We start from the raw sequence: 14,628 nt of genomic DNA on the forward strand, positions 1-14,628 counted from the left end.
CTAGATGGCTTCAGTGTATTTGCAATGAGAATAGATAAGATCACTGTTGCTCCAGAGAATACTGGAGGTGGGAGGGGGTGCTAGAAGTGCGGGAAACTCCAGCCACTCCAAATACCTATCAGGCCTCAAAGATATGTGTTATATCAGTATTTGTTATTCAAATTAGGTTAATGTGAATATGGGGGCATTGACTTTTTTTGAAAGTTGTTTCACAGAAATCCTTTGAAGCAGTAGCATGGTGTACCAAACCAAAATAAGTTTTGAAACAAAACAGATTAATAGGGTTCATTCCCTAAATGCTAGAATTGTTAATTTTTTATAAGTACTACACTGATTTTGAAACATGCAAGATTTTAAATATCTAATAATGGTGTGACAGTTAAATTTATTATTTCCTTTTGATAATTGTATTTCAATATTGAGAACTTACTATACATTATTTTCTAGATGTGTCTTATATACCTTCTTGCATGATTGGATCGAGAAACTTTAAGATGGCTAAACTAGAGGAGCCAAGACATGTAGGCATACCAGTAGCCCACATGGGTATGAAAAAAAGTGAATATTGTTATGAACTATTATTCTACAAGTGTGTATCCCAGCTAATCAGTTCATTACTCTTTCTCTGATGAGAAATGAATTATGCATTCAGTTGAACTGTCATCCCAGCTGTGTGCTTCTTAAATGACTGGCCAGGTTGAAGAACATGATAAATACTTGTAGTATAATGGTATAAATGATATTGCTGTATTGCATTCAAGATATACTGGTGCATTTTACCATCAGCTTTCATGTTTATCTTCTTGGGGTCATGGTTTGCTCCTCTGATTAAGATCACTTTTCTCCTCATCAGTCAGCATGTTCACATTGGTCTGTGTGCACTTTAATATTTTATAAAGTCATTGAAAACGTAATGTTACTTTTGAAATCTTAACTGCATGTTTTGTTAACCCTTTATTTCTATTTTTTCTTCACTATCTATAGTGGATTCATAGTCTGTCTTGCTGGTGTCCTAACATCCCCCTGAAAACAAGGCACTAAAACCGAATGTATTCACTGCCAGGGCTGAGCACAAGGATTTCTGCTCAGTACTAACTCTGCATGAATGTAGAGCTGGCTTTCATATTTACATGTAATTAACTCTGTGTCCTTTTTGCCTTTTAGATTCTCCTGAGAAATATCCTAACGTGAAGGTAAAATCGTTTATGTTTTTATCTTGAATTATGAACTGTGGATTGTATCAAATGTACATTATTTATTAATCAACTTGTTTCCAAACCCATTCAGCCCGCAGTCTTAGTGAAAGATTCTGTTCCTAGTAAAACAGTCGGAATGAAGGATTTACAAACATCCAGTTCAGGTAAATTTTGCAATACACATGTAACTCTGAAAAGAGGGACACTGAAGTATTTGAAATGCTCAGTCTTCATACTGCTAACTTTTTTTTTTTCAAATTTAATTGAAGCATTTGACATACATAAGGCAAATGTTGTTATTGGTATCCGTGTTTTGGAAAAAAAAAATATGTACAAGCATAAGAACAAGAAATTTTAAAAATGTAAACTTGAACTCAATATGTTTCTGTATATGTTTTGATACACTGAAGTTCTCAGTTTGGAATCTGTATACTCTTAGGGATTCTCAGAAATTAATTATTAGATCCTAAGATTTTTCCAGTGTCCAAAAATGCTTATTTGAGCTCTGACCTTTACCTAGAGTAAAGCTTCTCTTGCTAATATATCAGTTATATTTCAGCTTATAATTATTTCATTTTAGTGTTGTTACACAGATGAATGTAGGCCAACCAGATGTTTTGTTTAGCAGACTTTGTGTGTGTGTTGTTTTTGTGGTATCTTTGATTATTAGAAGTAGGGGAAGTACTCATACTTAACAGTGATTCTGAAAGTTTTGGCTTTAGGATCCTTTTATACTTTTAAAAATTATTGAGAATGCCATGGAACTTTTGTTTAAGTAGGTTGTATTTATTGATGTTCACTGTGTTGGAAAACAAAGCTGAAAAACTTAAAATACAAGAACACAGAATCATAATGGCTAATTCCACTGGTCATTAGAGTTATAATATCACATATCGTGTCTCTGAAGAACTCCACTGTGCAGTCAGAAGAGAGTGAGAATGGAAGTAACATTTACTGTTGTTGTGAAAATAGTTCTGACCTCTTGGACCCCCTGACCTGATGGTCTCTGAACTTCACGGAGTTTCAGGGCACACTTGAGAACCACAGTTTTAAACTGTTGAAGTGGTTAGATGTGAAATGATAAAGGGGGCCTTGAGTTGAAACGGGGTTTAAAGTTTCACTTATACATTTCTTGCTTGTTTCTTTGACTTCTCTTAAGAAATTTAGACCTGACAGCTTTTTTTTTTTTTGAAGCAAATATTTTTGTGTTGCACTCATTCTTGTCTCATGGTGCTCTGTGCTTTTTGGCTCCAGTGTGGTCCTCGACTTATCCTATTTTCACGTGGAAACAATTAGTCACACACAAGCCTGTCATTTCTTACATAAGTTAATGATGTTTATGCAAGGCTTAAAAAATGGGTTCTGAAGATATTGATACATTGAAAAAAGGCTGTTTCTTTGTTTTTTTGTTGTTGTTTGTTTCTTTGTAATTAAAGTAGTTGTTGTTGGTGATGTTCAGTTGCTAAATCGTGTCCTACTCTTTGTGACCCTATGGACTGTAGCACGCCAGGCCGCCCTGTCCCTCACCATCTCCTCAAGTTTGCCTAGTCTTGTCCACTGAATCAGTGATGCTATCCAACTGTCTCACCCTCTGCTGTCCCCTTCTCCCCTCAATCTTTTCTAGCATCAGGGTCTTTTCCAGTGAATTGGCTCTTCACATCAGGTGGCTAAAGTATTGGAGCTTCAGTTTCAGCATCAGTCCTTCCAGTGTGTATTCAGGGTTCATTTCCCTTAGAATGGACTGGTTTGATCTCTTTGCTCTCCAGGGACTCTCAAGAGTCTTCTCTAGCACAACAATTTGAAAGCATCATTTCTTTGGCACTTAGCCTTCTTTACTGTCCAACTCTCACATCCCTCTGTAACTATTGCAAAAACCATCGCTCTGACTGTACAGACCTTTGTCGGCAAAGTGATGGCTTTGCTTTTTAATACATTGTCTTGGTTTGTACCATTAATTAAGGTAGTACCTTATTCAATAGAAGTGTTTTTAAAACACTTTAAAGTACATATTCAATAGAAGTGTTTTTAAAACCATGGTCTCTAGAACACACAATATTGTCATGCATAATTAAATGTAAAATAAATGCCATAATTTTGTTAATAAAATATTTGTTGAATAAAAATAATTATTAATAAAGTTCTTATGGAATACAGAATATGTAATAGAGATTGAGTGAATCAAAGTAAGTAATACTAGAAAATTAGCAAGGAGAAAAAAATGAGAACTAGTTAATGTCTCTTCATGAATGACAGTGAAGTGTAAGATATAATAAGCTCTGAAGGACTAATGAGTGAGGGGAGAGGAAGACGTGGAACTGATTCTCTGCAGAAAGACTTTGTACAGGTTAGTTAGAGTAGTATACTTACTGACATTCTAATAAATGGAAACTTTGTTTTCAGATTTTTCAGATTCCAATTCTCCTAGTTTGAGCCTCAACAATGAGACTTATCAAAGAGTGGGGCATTTAAAAGTTGATCAGTGTCTACCGGTGTCACAGTCAATGACCAAAAATCAGTCAGCATCCATAGAATTTGGACAGATGACTGTAATAGATAAAAGATGACTATTGGAGTGGTGTTTCTGGTAGAGAATTACACGCTCCATGACCTGTGCCAGTCTCAGCTGCCAGAAAACAGAAAAAGCAAACAAGGTAATGCAGAAGCCCAGGGCACTCCGCTGTGGGCCACCTGGGCATGGCCTAACCGTTATTCTGACGGTTCCAAATTAGACTTTGTGGCAAAACCTACCTTGTGTTGACTCCTTTTATGCAGCCTACAGCCAAGTAATACCTCCTAGCAAGGTGTTTACATTCTCCCTCTGACCATAGTAATACAATAAATACAAAGAGAGTTAGGAGAAAGTAAGCTTGTTTAGCCTAGTATTTAGCATACACCTGAAAGTGGGTAGCAGGATTATATTTAGAACTCTGGGACTAGTTGGGAGACCTCAGTAGACATCTAGAGATTGCCTTCTCAAAATGTAACTTCATAGCAATATTGAAGGAGTGCTGTATCATTTAAAAACAGTATATAGAAAGTCAATTCTGATTCTACTAGGATGCCCAGTCTATTGAGTAACCATGTCCAATATGTGTCCATAAATACCAATTAATGTAGCACCTTTAATCAGTCATATGGTCAGAGCTATAGTAAGAAATCATATACTGTTTCTTTTTTTCACTCCTAGTTTTTTCTTTTCTATCCTCACCTGTAGGGTTAACTTTGCATTTACAAAAGATTCTCAGTTATTTCCTAGAATAGTGACTACAAGCTATAAACTCAAAGTGTTTTGTTTTTTTTCATCTATAGGACTGACTTGTTTGCCCTTGTTTGTCCATTAGCTTGGTATGTCCACGAAATGCAAATTCAGATAAAACCTATCCAGTCCCTTCAACAGAGGAAGATGTGAAATAGGAAAACTACAAAATAAATAGAAGCAACTTCAGACCGTTCATGCAGATCGTTTCTCATCTCAGCCGATACCTTTTAGAAAGTAACCAGCAGAGTCTACTCCTTCAGGGTCCCCGGATTTGTACATTTATTCATCTCATAACGATTTATTCTATTCTGGACTCAGAAAATTTTATATGCTAAATATTTCTGGAAACGCGCCCGCAGTTCAGGCCTGCATCACCTTTGTCTTTTTCCATTAATGATGCCTTCGGATTCATCTCCCTCCATTTGTTTGTATGCCCTTCAAGTTCATTCCTCTTGTGGCATTCGGAGTCACCTCTCTCAAAAGCAGGTGTGACTGTGAACCACTCTTCAAATCACATTAACGTCCAGGCATCATAAAGTGACACGTGAGGCTTTCATAATCTGACTTCTGCCTGACTCTTCATCTCTCGGCCTTTCTGTTGTTTGCTATGGAATTCTCAATTGCTGGTGATGCCCTGCTGACCTGTCTCTGTATTTTCTCAGATATTTACCCTGTTGTGTATGTGCTTCCTTCCCATCTTGTTAGAGCCTTGCATGCCTTCCCTCTCCTTCCCTTGGACTGTGTAAATCTCCGCTCAGGCATTATCTCTAGAAAAGCATTCCCTGACATCTTTTATCTACATTCTTCTTTAAACTCCAGTGTCTAGTACAGAGCAGAAAGCTGATAAATAATTATTGAATAAATAATTGAATAAATTATTTATTGAATTATTGAATAAATAATTGAATAAATTATTTATTGAATTTTTGAGTAAATAAGGACTATTTATATAAAAGTGATTTTTAAGAGCTTGTCCTGTGCAGTTTAGGAGCCAAGAAGATAGGCATGTGAAAAAATACTTTACAATTCAGGTGATGAAGATACACTAGAAAAATCTATATAGTACTAAGGTAGCTACAAGTAAAGGGATACCTGTTTATCAGGGAAAAGATAGCTGTAATCAAGGACAACTTCACAAAGCAGGTTGAGTCTTAAAAGATGAAAAGTTATTTGTCAGGAAGAGTACAGGGTAGCATTTCAGATTAAGGAATTGATAAAAGCATAAAAAGTAAGAGGAATTTTTTAAACCATGAATAATGTTGCAGGTGAAGCTTGGCATGTTGTTAAAAAGGTATTGTTATGAAGTAGAGGAGAGAATGTATTGTGACTTTGTATGTCTGTCCTGTATTTTGAAATTTTGTTTGGTTTCTGATTGTTTTGTTCATTGATGTTTGGATGATTTTGTGAATGAATCTTTGAGCTATTTGTGTGCCTGTATCCTGGTGACATCTGGTATTTTCCAAATTGTTTGTTGAAATTTTAGATCATTGGAAGTATTTCTTAAAGAAGTAAATATTAAGCTGAAGATTAAGATTAATTTAAGATGTCATTTGATACAGTGTTTTAAATCTATGTTTTAAATAAAGATTGTCTTTTATCTAAATATTCTAAGTAATTTTAACTAACCATACAGATTTGTCAGCAGAACTAGACTTAGAAATGACATCAGAGGAAGAAGAAAAACCTCTTGGAGATGAAAATAACCATTCCCAGGTATGTAAAAAGGTAAATTTAAATTTCTGGTTTAATACTGTTTCCTATACTTCAACAGCATAATACAGTGTGTAACAAAGGTCATGACAAATAAAATTACCCTTCAAAATTTAATCAATAGATAATAATTTAATAGTTTTTATAGCACCTTAATTATAAAAATAGAAAATATTGTTAGAATCTATTTATAGTTTGTTTTTGGAATTGAGGGAAAAAAATTTCCTGACTACTGTTTACTTCCGTTTTTATAACTTCACTACATGATTATGAAGGTGATATCAAATACTGGATTGTAAGAGTAAACAGTTGAAATTATGAACAATATGACAGTGATGATCCTGGACCTAGATACACGTAGAGAGAAATCATTGCCAGTGGTCCAAGGTTTTCCATTGAAATTGCCAGTCAGTGATGCCAAGATGAAAGATTCATTCTGTCTGTGATCTCGGCGTAATTGATTAGAGATGTACATTCAGGGAGAGAGTGGGGTCATAGAATCAACCCAGTTACCTATTAAGAGAATCGAAGCTTCCAGATTGGACCTTTGTTGTTAGGGCACAAATAATAACTTTCTAATTTATCTCATTTTGGGGTGATACATCAGTAAATATTACTAAAAATGCTTTATGCACTTTCATTGGTAAATATTAGAATATAATATAACTGAATGTAGGGGCTTCCTTGGTAGCTGAGCTGGTAAAGAATCCACCTGCAATGCAGGAGACCCCAGTTCATTTCCTGGGTCAGGAAATTCCCCTGGAGAAGGGTTTAGCTACCCACTTCAGTATTGTTGGGCTTCCCTGGTGTCTCAGATGGTAAAGAATCCACCTGCAATGTGCGAGACCTAGGTTTAATTCCTGGGTTGGGAAGATCCCCTGGAGGAGGGCGTGGCAACCTACTCCAGGATTCTTGCCTGGAGAATCCCCATGGACAGAGGAGCCTGGTGGGCTACAATCCTTAGGGATGGAAAGAATCAGACATGACTGAGCACACACATAAGTGAATGTAAGCAGGTAATACGTGTTGATGAATAACACTATCATAATATATAATTTGCATTAAAATTTAGGGATTTGTTCCTCTTTCTGATTGTTGTTAATTTGATTTTGGCTCCTAGTAATATAAAGTTTGTCTGTTTTGCACGTATTAGTCCTTAAAAAAAAAAAATCTTACAGATGTGCTATAGGGACTCCATATTTAAGATATAGTGAGGTGAAATATTTTTAGGTGAGGAAGCCTTTATAACATTAAAAATCATCTAATTAATTTTTGGTAGATTTAACATATATGAATTACTTAATTCAAACAGTGATAAAATTGGGTTTGTGAGTTCATGTTTTTCCCCTATTTTAGGCTAAGGCAAGTTATTTTTCCCTTACTTGTGATCCAGTGATTTGTGAGTAGCTAAGCATAGATTAAGAAGTTTAAGAATTAAATTTTAATAAATTTTAGATTTCCAACATGGACACTTCAGGATATTTTTAATGACAAATACATGCACTCCCTTCCCTTTATGTATTTAATAACAAATTAATAACAAAAACAATAAAATAAAAAATAGAATAAACAATACAAAACAGATTTTAAAAATAAAAAATTTAATAACAAATACATGTACTCCCTTCCCAATACATGTATAAGGCTTCCCTTGTGGTTCAGCTGGTAAAGAATTTGCCTGCAATGCAGGACTCCTAGGCTCGATTCCTGGGTTGGGAAGATCCCCTAGAGAAAGAAAAGACTATCTACTCCAATATTCTGGCCTGGGGAACGCCACGGTCTGTATAGTCCATAGGGTTGCAAAGAGTCAGACACAGCTGAGTGGCTTTCACTTTCACTTTCACTTGTACTCCCACATATTCTTTAATCATCACTTGAAGATGTTTCTTTTGAGACAGACTTTTCCATTATGTTGTTTACTAAAATGTAATAAGTTTTAACACCTGTGATTTAATATAAACTCCTACCCCCCCAAGATTAAGTGTTTATCTCCAAAGGAGAAAACTGAGTTTTGAGATGCTGTGAGATTTTTCTTCCTTCCAGTAATAGATTTTTAAATTTCTTTGTTTGCTTGTTTGCTCTTTTGTGTAAGAGGTGCCTTGACTGAGTTTTAACAACAGACAAAAATCTGTAGGTATTCTCCTTTAAAAGAAAAAGGAGATCAGCCCTATCCCCAGCTAAGGCATTAAATTACTTGGGCAAAGTCACGCTTTTAACTTATCTGCTGCTGCTACTGCTGCTAAGTCACTTCAGTCGTGTCTGACTCTGTGTGACCCTATAGACGGCAGCCCACCAGGCTCCCCCATCCCTGGGATTCTCCAGGCAAGAATACTGGAGTGGGTTGCCATTTCCTTCTCCAATGCATGAAAGTGAAGGGTAAAAGTGAAGTCGCTCAGTCGTATCCTACTCTTTGTGACCCCATGGATTGCAGCCTACCAGGCTCTTCTGTCTATGGGATTTTCCAGGCAAAAGTACTGGAGTGGGGTGCCATCGCCTTCTCCATTTAACTTATCTATTCATTTGATAATTTATCAGATTCAAGGTTACAGAATTTTATCATCTCTTTTGGTGCCATAAAATGCTAGGGAATGCCACTTTAGGGGCTTTGAAGAAATCATTTAGTTTATCTTTGTGTATGATGTTAAGAGGTGTTCTAATTTCATTCTTTTACATGTAGCTGTCCAGTTTTCCCAGCACCATTTATTGAAGAGGCTGTCTTTGTCCCATTGTATATTCTTGCCTCCTTTGTCAAAAATAAGGTACCCATAGGTGTGTTTGGGTTATTGGTTGGGGCATAGACTTGGATAACTGTGATATTGAATGGTTTGCCTTGGAGACGAACAGAGATCATTCTGTCGTTTTTGAGATTGCATACAAGTACTGCATTTCGGACTCTTTTGTTGACCATGATGGTTACTCCATTTCTTCTGAGGGATTCCTGCCCTCAGTAGTAGATGTAATGGTCATCTGAGTTAAAGTCACCCATTCCAGTCCATTTTAGTTCGCCGATTCCTAGAATGTCGACGTTCACTCTTGCCATCTCTTGTTTGACCACTTCCAATTTGCCTTGATTCATGGAGCTGAAGTTGAATGGTTTTATGAAGACCTATAAGACCTTTTAGAACTAACACCCAAAAAAGATGTCGTTTTCATTCTAGGGGACTGGAATGCAAAAGTAGAAAGTCAAGAAACACCTGGAGTAACAGGCAAATTTGGTCTTGGAATGCGGAATGAAGCAGGGCAAAGACTAATAGAGTTTTGCCAAGAAAATGCACTGATCATAGCAAATACCCTCTTCCAACAACACAAGAGAAGACTCTACACATGGACATCACCAGATGGTCAACACCGAAATCAGATTGATTATATTCTTTGCAGCCAAAGATGGAGAAGCTCTATACAGTCAACAAAAACAAGACCAGGAGCTGACTGTGACTCAGACCATGAACTCCTTATTACCAAATTCAGACTCAAATTGAAGAAAGTAGGGAAAACCGCTAGACCATTCAGGTATGACCTAAATCAAATCCCTTATGATTATACAGTGGAAGTGAGAAATAGATTTAAGGGCCTAGATCTGATAGATAGAGTGCCTGATGAACTATGGCATGAGGTTCGACATTGTACAGGAGACAGGGATCAAGACCATCCCCATGGAAAAGAAATGCAAAAAAGCACAATGGCTGTCTGGGGAGGCCTTACAAATACCTGTGAAAAGAAGAGAGGCAAAAGCAAAGGAGAAAAGGAAAGATATAAGCATCTGAATGCAGAGTTCCAGAGAATAGCAAGAAGAGATAAGAAAGCCTTCCTCAGCGATCAGTGCAAAGAAATAGAGGAAAAGAACAGAATGGGAAAGACTAGAGATCTCTTCAAGAAAATTGGAGAACCAAGGGAATATTTCATGCAAAGACGGGCTCGATAAAGGACAGAAATGGTCTGGACCTAACAGAAGCAGAAGATATTAAGAAGAGGTGGCAAGAATACACAGAAGAACTGTACAAAAAAGATCTTCACGACCCAGATAATCACGATGGTGTGATCACTAATCTAGAGCCAGACATCCTGGAGTGTGAAGTCAAGTGGGCCTTAGAAAGCATCACTATGAACAAAGCTAGTGGAGGTGATGGAATTCCAGTTGAGCTGTTTCAAATCCTGAAAGATGATGCTGTGAAAGTCCTGCACTCAATATGCCAGCAAATTTGGAAAACTCAGCAGTGGCCACAGGACTGGAAAAGGTCAGTTTTCATTCCAATCCCAAAGAAAGGCAATGCCAAAGAATGTTCAAACTACCGCACAGTTGCACTCATCTCACATGCTAGTAAAGTAGTGCTCAAAATTCTCCAAGCCAGGCTTCAGCAATACATGAACCGTGAGCTTCCTGATGTTCAAGCTGGTTTCAGAAAAGGCAGAGGAACTAGAAATCAAATTGCCAACATCCGCTGGATCATCGAAAAAGCAAGAGAGTTCCAGAAAAACATCTATTTCTGCTTTATTGACTATGCCAAAGCCTTTGACTGTGGATCACAATAAACTGTGGAAAATTCTGAAAGAGATGGGAATACCAGACCACCTAACATGCCTCTTAAGAAATCTGTATGCAGGTCAGGAAGCAACAGTTAGAACTGGACATGGAACAACAGACTGGTTCCAAATAGGAAAAGGAGTACGTCAAGGCTGTATATTGTCACCCTGCTTATTTAACTTCTATGCAGAGTACATCATGAGAAACGCTGGACTGGAAGAAACACAAGCTGGAATCAAGATTGCCGGGAGATATATCAATAACCTCAGATATGCAGATGACACCACCCTTATGGCAGAAAGTGAAGAGGAGCTAAAAAGCCTCTTGATGAAAGTGAAAGAGGAGAGTGAAAAAGTTGGCTTAAGCTCAACATTCAGAAAACGAAGATCATGGCATCTGGTCCCATCACTTCATGGGAAATAGATGGAGAAACAGTGGAAACAGTGTCAGACTTTATTTTGGGGGGTTCCAAAATCCCTGCAGATGGTGACTGCAGCCATGAAATTAAAAGACGCTTACTCCTTGGAAGCAAAGTTATGACCAACCTGGATAGTGTATTCAAAAGCAGAGACATTACTTTGCTGACTAAGGTCCGTCTAGTCAAGGCTATGGTTTTTCCAGTGGTCATGTATGGATGTGAGAGTTGGACTGTGAAGAAGGCAGAGCGCCGAAGAATTGATGCTTTTGAAGTATGGTGTTGGAGAAGACTCTTGAGAGTCCCTTGGACTGCGAGGAGATCCAACCAATCCATTCTGAAGGAGATCAACCCTGGGATTTCTTTGGAAGGAACGATGCTGAAGCTGAATGAAACTCCAGTACTTTGGCCACCTCATGCAAAGTGTTGACTCATTGGAAAAGACTCTGATGCTGGGAGGGATTGGGGGCAGGAGGAGAAGGGGATCACAGAGGATGAGATGGCTGGATGGCATCACTGACTCGATGGACATGAGTCTGAGTGAACTCTGGGAGTTGGTGATGGACAGGGAGGCCTGGCGTGCTGCGATTCATGGGGTTGCAAAGAGTCGGACACGACTGAGCAACTGAACTGAACTGAGGTGTGTGGGTTTATTTCTGGGCTTTCAGTCTTGTTCCATTGGTCTATATGTGCCAGTACCATACTTTCTTTATGACTGTAGCTTTGTAGTATAATCTGGAGTCAAGAAGGTTGATTTCTCCAGCTTGATTGGATTAAAATGGATTAAAGACCCAAATGTAAGACTAGAAACTATAAAACTCTTAGAGGAAAATATAGGCAGAACACTTGATGACATAAAGCAAGATCATCTGTGACCCACCTCCTAGAGTAATGGAAATAAAAACAAAAGTAAACAAGTGGGACCTGGTTAAACTTAAAAGCTTTTGCACAGCAAAGGAAACTATAAGCAAGGTGAAAAGACAGCACTCAGAATGGGAGAAGGTAATAGCAAATGAAACAACTGACAAAGGATTAATTTCCAAAATATACAAGCAGCTCATACAACTCAATACCAGAAAAAACAATCTAATCAAAAAGTAGGAAAGAGACCTAAATAGACATTTCTCCAAAGACAACATACAGATGGCTAACAAACACATGAAAAGATGTTCAACATCGCTCATTATTAGAGAAATACAAATCAAAACTACAATGAGGTATAACCTCACACAAGTCAGAATGGCCATCATCAAAAAGTCTACAAGCAATAAATGCTGGAGAGGGTGTGGAAAAAAGGGAATGCTCTTGCACTTTTGGTGGGAATGTAAATTGATCCAGTCACTATGGAAGACTGTATGGAGATTCCTTAAAAAACTAGGAATAAAACTACCATATGACCCAGCAATCCCACTCCTAGGCATATACCCTGAGGAAACCAAAATTGAAAAAGACACATGTATCCCATCATTCATTGCAGCACTGTTACTATAGTTAGAACATGGAAGCAACCTAGATGTCCATCGATAGATGAATGGATAAAGAAGTTGTGGTTCATATACACAATGGGATATTACTCAGCCATAAAAAGGTATGTACTTGAGTCAGTTCTAATGAGGTGAATGAACCTAGAACCTATTATACAGAGTGAAGTAAGTCAGAAAGAGAAAGATAAATATCATATTCTAACACATATATATGGAATCTAGGAAAATTGTACTGAAGAATTTATTTACAAGGCAGCAGTGGAGAATCAGACATAGAGAATAGACTTATGGAATTGGGGCAAGGGGAAGAGAGGGTGAGATGTATGGAAAGAGTAACATGGAAACTTACATTACCATATGTAAAAAGATAGCCAGTGGGAATTTGCTGTATGGCTCAGGCAACTCAAACGGGCTCTGTATCAACCTAAAGGGGTGGGATGCGGGGGGAGATGGGAGGCAGGTTCAACAGGCAGGGGATATATGTATAAGTTTGGCTGATTTATGTTGAGGTTTGACAGAAAACAACAAAATTCTGTAAAGCAATTTTGTTCAATTAAAAAATAATTTGAAAAAAAGAAAAAGACAAAAAAAATCATTTAACCTTTCTTGGTTTTACTCCTATTTCTGGTAAATAATGGGGCTAAAATAGATAATTATTTCTATACCCTCTAGCTATAAAGTTTGATGGTTATTGAATATGGAATTGGGAAGCATTATTTATATTCCAGAATTCTACACTAACAACTCATCAGTTTCACTCTGCTCCTTGTGTTTTGGTAAACTTTGGTTCATATATTTTAGTGAACACCATCACTTTTTTGTTATATCCTGGATCCAAATGAACAAAGAAATGTAAAAGTCAGTGGGGAAAGAATAGCTTTAGTGTTTTTGAGGCACTAAGGTGTCACATCCTCTAACTCTGGCTGTTTAATGGTAAACACTGAAGAGGACAGATTTTGTGTGTTTTGTCTTTTTATTTCTCTGTCTCTGCCAGTTAGATGGGGAAGACTGGGGATGAATAATTGCATCATCTTAAGAAAGTCTTTTTTGAAATTTTGGGAATTTTGTTTCTTTTCGTCAAACAAGAAGAGTAGGATTTACAAATATTTCAGTGACTTGTTAGTGATAAAGTAAGCACAAAAAGATTTTTTTATCACTTAAAATCAGGCCAAACCCTGAGTCAAATAATAAAATTAATGAAAACAACCCCCCAAAAAGATGTTTATAATTAAGTAACAGAACTTCTTAGTGTCAAACTTTCATTAAAGGTTGAAGAAGAAAAGAAGAAGCACAAAAGTAGTGAAGTGGAAGTATCAGACGATGTCTGTGCTGCTGCTGATGAAAGTGGATTGAGTCAGCAGAGAAAGAGTGGAGGAAACAGCAGTCAGGAGTTTGCTGCTATGGGGAATGAAGGTTCTGATAGGTAAGCCTATTTAACAGCAGGCCATTTGTTATTTTTCTGTGAAATAAGTTTGGATGTGAGAGTTGGACTATAAACAAAGCTGAGCACTGAATAATTGATGCTTTTGAACTGTGGTGCTGGAGAAGACTCTTGAGAGTCCCTTGGACTGCAAGGAGATTCAACTAGTCCATCCTAAAGGAGATCAGTCCTGGGTGTTCATTGGAAGGACTGATGTTGAAGCTGAAACTCCAATACTTTGGCCACCTGATGCGAAGAGCTGACTCATTGGAAAAGACCGTGATGCTGGGAAAGATTGAGGGCAGGAAGAGAAGGGGACAACAGAGGAGGAAGTGGTTGGATGACATCACTGACTCAATGGACATGAGTTTGGGTAAACTCTGGGAGTTGGTGATGCACAGGGAGGCCTGGCATGCTGCGGTTCATGGGGTCGCAAAGAGTCGGATACGACTGAGTGACTAAACTGAACGGAACTGGACAGAGCTAATGGTTGTGATTATCACATTTTACATTTTGCTAGGGATATAGTTATTTTTATTTTTTTGTCCTTTAGACATAATACTAAAGTTAATTTCTTAACATACCACCATATTACAGTGTTAGAGTATTCTGAACTTGACTG

The 14,628-nt window shown here is 37.5% G+C and overlaps 1 protein-coding gene across 6 annotated transcripts in view; it reads left to right on the forward strand.

Moving 5' to 3' along the window:
- The window catches only part of LOC120869251 (ankyrin repeat domain-containing protein 26-like), a 72,619-nt gene that overhangs the window by 23,956 nt on the left and 34,035 nt on the right, over positions 1–14,628 (forward strand). For 5 of the 6 annotated variants that reach the window (XR_005722501.1, XM_040248429.1, XM_040248432.1 and 2 more), the window contains exons 13-17: positions 448–546; positions 1,165–1,193; positions 1,288–1,360; positions 6,089–6,168; positions 13,855–14,009. Coding sequence is in view for 5 of the 6 variants with exons in the window: in XM_040248429.1 (XP_040104363.1) it covers positions 448–546; positions 1,165–1,193; positions 1,288–1,360; positions 6,089–6,168; positions 13,855–14,009 (436 nt within the window). In the remaining variant the exon portion in view is untranslated. The remainder of the gene's footprint in view (positions 1–447; positions 547–1,164; positions 1,194–1,287; positions 1,361–6,088; positions 6,169–13,854; positions 14,010–14,628) is intronic. The other variant, XM_040248431.1, reaches the window with a different exon arrangement.

The sequence above is a fragment of the Oryx dammah genome, unplaced genomic scaffold (assembly GCF_014754425.2).
Source record: "Oryx dammah isolate SB20612 unplaced genomic scaffold, SCBI_Odam_1.1 HiC_scaffold_10, whole genome shotgun sequence".
NCBI classification, from domain to species: domain Eukaryota; kingdom Metazoa; phylum Chordata; class Mammalia; order Artiodactyla; family Bovidae; genus Oryx; species Oryx dammah.